The sequence below is a fragment of the Parasteatoda tepidariorum genome, chromosome 5 (genome assembly GCF_982258835.1).
Source record: "Parasteatoda tepidariorum strain Cologne lab strain chromosome 5, Ptep-v5.0, whole genome shotgun sequence".
NCBI lineage: Eukaryota > Metazoa > Arthropoda > Arachnida > Araneae > Theridiidae > Parasteatoda > Parasteatoda tepidariorum.
In genome coordinates, this window is record NC_141759.1 from 74583914 (window position 1) to 74591783 (window position 7870).

General features: G+C 33.5%; 1 protein-coding gene across 1 annotated transcript; it reads left to right on the top strand.

Annotated features, from left to right (window-relative positions):
* The first annotated feature begins 5974 nt into the window (after positions 1-5974).
* On the top strand, positions 5975-7870 carry eEFSec (eukaryotic translation elongation factor, selenocysteine-specific). Its single transcript, XM_016049614.4, has one exon. The coding sequence runs from the start codon at positions 6141-6143 to the stop codon at positions 7767-7769; it is 1629 nt and encodes a 542-aa protein (XP_015905100.2). The 5' UTR covers positions 5975-6140; the 3' UTR covers positions 7770-7870.

Sequence of the window (7870 nt, forward strand, 5' to 3'; positions counted from 1 at the left end):
CTTCTCTTTTGTCTAGTTATGGGGCCAATATATATTACATGTATGATCGTATAGATCAATTAACTATTTTCTTGCTGCAAAACATATTCATTTTGTTCAACACACATTGATAAAATGACGCTGATTTATCTGATAAGCAGGGTCTATCTTAACCCTTAGTAAGGCCGCAGGAAATACACTTCCCAACAACTTTATTAATTTTTTAACGTTGATAGGAAGCTATTTTCTCTGCAACCTATTACACCCGTTCGACGACTATTGTCCGAATGCTACATTTATGACTTCCCTTGTCTTCTGGGTTGAGTTCAAGACTACGGAGTTAACTTTGATAGTCGTAAACTCAAAATCGGTTCGACTGTTCAACTCCGATATGAAAATTCGAAAAAAAAAGAAGAAAAATATGTGCCTGCGCAATTCGATTGTGTAGTGAATTTTATGAGAAATTGGCATTAGTTTAAATATTAAGATGTGCACTCGACATTCCCGATTCAATAACTAAACATTTTTAAAGTATAAGCCCACATTTTGAATATTGCTATTGAATCTCGTACTTTTTTTAAAGTTGAAAATAAACACTCTCATTTTTAGTTCTCCCTATCAAGAAGCCGTAACAGTCTCTTTCCACAGTATTGATACAGTTTTAATGTGTATCAAATATATCAACATGGGTATCATTATACCTATATTAATATATTTGCAATTTGTTAAAACCGTAAGTACCATAATACCCTTAGTGTAGTACCAAAATTAATTAAGTGTTATTAGCGGCAATAACGAATTAGAGTACTATTTCTGTTCAACGACGGTTATTGACGGTCGAAATGGGCTGCAGGTGGCGTAGATCAGAACTCTCTACCAATTACAACACTTCGGACACGGTTCCCAGCAGATCACCGAAGTCAAGCATCACTGACTGCGGTCAGTGTGCGGGTGGGTGACCACTTGGATGAGTCTGGTTAGGGACCGATGGTATAGGTCCTCGTTAAACTGTTCTACCGTAAAGTGCTCGACTTCGCGTGCAGGTCGTCGGGATACCAAAGCGGGGGTGCCATTCCCTCTGCTGAGGATCAAAATTGTGATGGCATGTCTTCGGATCATCCTTGGGGATGCTTCCCAGACCGTCGCCAATAGCCCATTGTGCAGCTCTAGTGCGACGTAAATGAACAAATCAAATCAACACTTCGCATGCTTTCCCCATGATCGTGTGGAGTGGAGAGTCATAGAGAAAGGAACTATGTTAGTTTCTCTCTTGGTTTTCATATAGATTAAAATGGGTCGCATTCATTTCATCGACAATCACTTCATCGACACACCATTTCATCGACACCACTTCATCGACAAGCCGTTTCATCGACTTGGTCATTTCGTCGACAGGCCGTTTCCTCGACAGGATTGTTTCGTCGACAAGTCATTTCGTCGACAGGGTCATTTCATCGACAGGGTCGTATCTTCACCTAGGTTATTACATCGACAGGGTAGTTTTGTCGGCAGGGTCATTTCGTCGACTGGGTCATTTTGCCGACAGGGTCATTTCATCGACATGATCGTTTCATCGACAGGGTCATTTCATCGACAAATCATTTCGTCGACAGGGTCATTTCATCGACAGGCCGTTTCGTCAACAGGTCATTTCCTCGACAAGTCATTTTGACGACATGATCGTTTCCTCGACTGGGTCATTTCATCGACAAATCATTTCGTCGACAGGGTTATTTTGTCGACAGGGTCATTTCGTTGACAAGTCATTTCGTCGACAGGGTAGTTTTGTCGACAGGGTCATTTCGTCGACAGGGTCATTTTGTCGACGGGTTCATTTTGTCGACAAGGTCATTTTGTCGACAGGGTCATTTTGTCAACAAGGGTCATTTCGTCGACAATATTAAGAGAAGATTATTTTGTAGGCAAAGTCATGCGTAATTTTGAAACTAGTCTTATGATTCTTTTACAATAGACGTTATGCCCCTAGCACTTTTTTGTAATTTTCAATTGCCGGAAATTTCTTAAAAATTTCTGATGAAATTTTTAAGCCTAGCCTGATGCAAAATCTTAATAGTATGTTGAAGTTGCCGGAAAAAAGCATTTCATTTGAAAATTGCCTACTCCTCTATTCATATCACGTTGCAAAAACGAAACATTAATTATATTTTACACATTTAAGTTGTATATTACACAATTTTTTTTCTAATCATATTTAACACATTTGTTTCTAAGATTAATTTTTAATGTACATTATTGTAGATTATCATCGCAAAAGCAATTGCGACAACTATTGTGAATAATTCTTGATGTAGGGAGTGACTGACGGGTGAAATTAGGAAGGAAAAAAAGACGGTATAAAATGAATCTGTGAGATAATGAAACCATGTGGTCGATAGATAATTTCAATGACAAGGTTTTTTCGTTAACAGGCCATTTCAGCTGCAAAAATTTTCTGTCGATAAAAAAGAAAATTATACTTATATAACGTCCCCCCGCAATGAGTAAAACGCATTAATACAGTTTAAAATCTTGTCCAAAAAAAAAAGAGAAGGAAAAGGAACTAACTTTTGCAATGATAACAATGTTTACAAAGAATTTCATCCGAAAAACACAAACCTTTCAGATAGTTAGCTAGTTAGATTACTTCTTGTTTTATCAAAAATTTATATATTCCCTGTGTTTAGATATTTATTTTTTTCAAGCTCAGTTGATTTTTTTTCATATGCAAGTAATCGTTAATTTTGTTACTATTGACATATTAATAAAATTTTCTTACATGAAATTTCAATATTTATATATTTTCTTTTTAAAAGAAAGATCGATATAGGAAAAAAACAAACTAAGTTGTATGAGTGGCGAGCGAAGTGAGCAACGGGCTGAACTTCCTAGTATTATAAAAATCTTGGGGAAAAAATGCATGAGGGGAAAAATAAAATGAAAATCCAACTTTGAAAAAATATTGGAAAATAATGTTGATAAAAAATTTTGTTCTAATCCTCTTCCTCATGTCTTTGTCAGCTATTCTGATGAAGAGGGAAGTTTCTGACAATTCTTGTGAAATTTAAGTGAAATATTATTTGAAACAAAAATCTTGTTCTCGCATTTCCAGTTTATTTTATTTCTTATTTAATTAATTATTTATAACGTTTTGGAGTTTAATAGTTTAATATGTATTTTATCCTATATGTTCCCTAAACATTTATAAGTTCTTTTACCTTATAAAATAAACTTCGTTAATGTAAAGAAAAAAAAAAGAAGAAAAAAAAAACTCACAATGACTCCACATCCTCGGTATGCGATGCAATCGAAATGATATAAAAAAATGGTTCTAAATCAGAGGAGGGGAGGAAACCTGTCTAATTGGTTTTTATGATCTAAAACATTTGGGGAAAAAACGCAATTTACTACGATATAACAAATAAATTGACTTTTGAGTTTATAATTGAGGAGAGTTATCTATATGCATGTGATTTTATTCTCATTAATGTTTTATTAAAATAAGTTTAGCAAACTTGTTTTTTTACTCAAATATTAAAATGTTTTTCTTTTCGATTTGCAAGAGAATAAAAATTTATTTAAATTAATAAAATTTGCAGTGAGAGTATATATTTTAAAGGCGAGCAATAAATCCTTTAAAAAGTGTAAATGGAAATGTTTTTAAATATCATGTTTGATATGTGTTCCGATAAAGAAATGTGAATTTTTGTTACCAAAACGAAAAAAGTGGAATTTTGAATGTTGATAGAATATTTTGTGAAATTTTGCCCTTGTGGTTTTTGCTATACGTGAAAATTTTTATAAATTGTTTTTCTCATTTGTAGTCTATTGAACAAACTTGATATTTTAAATACATATGCATTTTTTATTTTCATTTTTTCTGCATTTTAGTTTTGAGTCTCCTGGATTGTTCAGGCAGAAAATAATCAAAATTTTGATTGGCGATAAGTCGTGCGAATAGTGGTCAGTAGGCGTTTGAAAATTGTGTTTTCATCCTGTGTAGAAAATCAGTTAAAAATTTCAGCAATTATACTAGTAAAAAATTGGTCAAATTTTAATTGCAAGATGTCTTTTTCTTTTTTGTAGAGTAGGAGTTATTTATTCTTACGTTTAAATTCCAAGCTTGACTTTTTGTTAATTTTCTTTTAAGCAAAATGTGTCTAATTTAAATCCTGCAAATAAAAAATTAATTAATTAATCATTTACTTACTACTATTATTATTCTTATTAAATTATACTATTATTATTTAATTATAATAATAGTATAATTCAAAAATAGTATAATTTGATAGTATTAGATTAGAATTGAATAATTAATACTATTATTAAATTCACTATTCATAGGAAAAACATATTTTGTGAAGACCAAACACTAACAGGCTTGCAATGTTACGTAAGTAAGGTGAATAGCACTTTAAATATTGTGGGAATCTACAACCGCCTCGGTAAATACCTAAACATCAAGTTTGTGTTCCTATTGTTCTTCGAAATCTCTAATAGAAGTAACGAAACTAAGACTCAATTCGATTCTTCGAATACGCATATTCCTGTCCTAATGTTAAAGATGCTGAACAAAAAGTTTAAAATTGCAATTAAAGTGAACATTAAGAAATTACTTTTCCATCATAAAAAACCTAGAATTTTTTTTCTACTTATGCAGATATAATAATTAGGTCCATGATTATTTTCATTTCTGTGAGAATTCGACTGATGTCTATGTTTTTGTTAAAATTTATGTAAAAATGTTGAAAATTTTTACACCAATAAATTTAGCTTTCCTCTCCTTGAAATAGTGTCTAAATTTTCATTGCAATATATTTTTATTACTTTTAATTCTAAAAATATATTTTATTAATTTGATTTGATATTAAAAACAATTTGATTGTTAACGTCACACTATATTAACTGTAACCACGGTCCGGATATCATGCTTGGTAATGTTCTGAAGACAATCCTTACCTATCCTAAAAATAAGTGTCGAACTATTACGATTTAGATATAGAAAAGTAGATTTCGATACATCAACCGTTTAAACGCTTCTCAACTACCTATTAATTAATTTAAAAAGCGAACTTCTTTTAGTGCAATTGGAACAATAAACCGCCATAAAGAATTTTACTTTAGTATAAAATTAAATAAGTGCATTTTTCTAATTAATAATAGAAATATTTAGATTAAGTCTCTAAAATAGTTTCAGAATTACGCATGACACTATCAACGAAATGACCCTGTCGACGAAATGACCCTGTCAATGAAAAGACCCTGTCGACGAAATGACTTGTCGACGAAATGACCCTGTAAATGAAAAGACCTTGTCGACGAAATGACCTTGTCGACGAAACGACCCTGTCAATGAAAAGACCCTGTCGACGAAATGACTTGTCGACGAAATGACCCTGTCGACGAAATCACTTGTCGACGAAATGACCCTGTCGATGAAATGACCTTGTCGACGAAATGACTCTGTCGACGAAATGATCCTGTCGATGAAAAGACCCTGTCGACGAAGCGACTTGTCGACGAAATGACCGTGTCGACAAAATGACCCTGTCGACGAAATGACTTGTCGACGAAATGACCCTGTCGACGAAATGACCCTGTCGACGAAATGACCCTGTCGACGAAATGACCCTGTCGACCAAATGACTTGTCGGCGAAATGACCCTGTCGACGAAATGGCCTGTCGACGAAACGGCCTGTCGACGAAATGACCTAGTCGATGAAATGGCCTGTCGATGAAGTGGTGTCGATGAAATGGCCTGTCGATGAAGTGATTGTCGATGAAATGAAGCAGACCCGATTAAAATATTTTAAGTTGGAAGACTATATGGAACTAAAAACTACATTAAACATAGTTCTAACGAAAAACATCCCCAAATGGCATATTCGATCGTTGCGATCGCCAATAAAATAAAATCTTCTGTAAAAACTTCATCTATCTTTCACTCTATGATAAGCGAGCTATAAGCAAAAAAATACAAAGAGCTTCAAAAATGACCGTTAGTCGTCATCATCAGATCTAAACAAATAACAAATGAGCACCGAGTTTTTCATGCTCTTATCTCTTCATATTTAAATAGAGTTCTTCCGATTCCGTGAAAACAAAGTTGTTAATTTTAAGATTTCTATTTCATTTGTGTTTTATAACTATTGAATTGTCTATAATGTCTGGAAATGTGCTTAATTTTAATGTCGGTATTCTTGGTCACATTGATAGTGGTAAGACATCACTTTCCAAAGCACTAAGCACAGTTGCGTCAACAGCATCGTTTGATAAAAATCCTCAAAGTCGAGAAAGAGGTATCACAATAGATTTAGGATTTTCTTCTTTTAATGTGCCTGTGCCAGATCATATAAAAAGCGACAACCCTTCACTTGAAACACTGCAATTTACTCTAGTGGATTGTCCTGGCCATGCATCTCTTATTCGGACAATCATTGGTGGAGCGCAAATTATTGACATGATTATGCTGGTAGTGGACGTCACTAAAGGTATTCAAACTCAAACCGCTGAGTGTTTGATTCTAGCTGAAATAACCTGTAATCACATGATTGTTGTTTTAAACAAAATCGATCTTATTGCTGCCGATAAAAGAGAACAAACAATCCAAAAAATGTCCAAAAAGATTATGAAGACACTAGAAAAAACCAAATTTAAGGATACTAATATAATTGCTGTGGCCGCATCACCAAATGATACAGAAACAGCTTTGGGTATCAGTAATCTCATTGATACTCTTAGAAGTAAGGTATTTATTCCTTTGCGTTCTGATAAGGATCCTTTTATTTTTGCCGTAGACCACTGTTTCGCTATAAAGGGGCAAGGTACTATAATGACAGGTACTATTCTTCAAGGTTGTGTATCTGTTTCAGATCTCATAGAAATACCATCAATTAAAGAAACTAGGAAAGTTAAAAGTATTCAGATGTTTAAAAAGCCTGTTACTAAAGCCATGCAAGGTGATAGAGTTGGGATATGTGTCACCCAATTTGATGCAAAACTTCTAGAACGAGGAGTGATATGTGCTCCTGGATACATGGAAGCAGTTGATGCAGCAATTGTATCGGTTGCTAAAATTCCATATTTTAAAGGAAATTGTACAACGAATTCTAAATTCCACGTCAGCATTTTACATGACACCTTAATGGCAAAATGTTCATTTTTCGGTCTGTTAGATTGTGATTCAGATTGTAGTGCTGATACTTTTAATTATAATTTAAATTATGTTCATCTTGATAGCATAGAACCTAAACTAACCGAGGAGAAGGATACAAAGCAGAACGCTGAATCATTATTTGCTCTTCTGCATTTTGATAGATCCGTTATTTTGAATGAAAATAGCACATACATTGCTTCAAGACTAGAAACCGATATTCACGCTAACTTGTGTAGGTTAGCATTCCACGGTAAAATATTATCAGCTCGTAAATCAGATACTGAAATTTTCAGCAGTTTGAAAGTATATAATGAAAAAATGAAAGAAGGAGTTGTGGACAGGATGGTGAATGATTATCAAGTCATTGTGCGTGACCTCTTTAAAAAAGAGACAAATATACAAATTTTTATCAATTTGAAAGTGACACTTTCTACGGGAGAAGCGGGTGTTATTGAAGGTTCTTTCGGACAGAGTGGAAAGGTTAATGTTCGCATACCAAATGGGCTAAACACCGATACTAAAAGCCAACTCAGTCAACAAAAAAAGGATAAAACAATTCAGAATAACCCTATTAGGGTAACTTTAAAATTTAAAAAGTTTTTATATGGTACAAAGAAAAATATTTTCCAGACTTAATTTTATATTGATCAATTTTGTTCAAGTTTTTGAAATTTGTTATGTTATGTTATAACAATGTTCATGTTGATATTTCATTATAAAGAATATAGTGTGTTTCT

Coding starts and splice junctions, on each gene's coding strand:
- eEFSec (XM_016049614.4), top strand. CDS start 6,141: ATGTCTGGAAATGTGCTTAATTTTAATGTCGGTATTCTTGGTCACATT.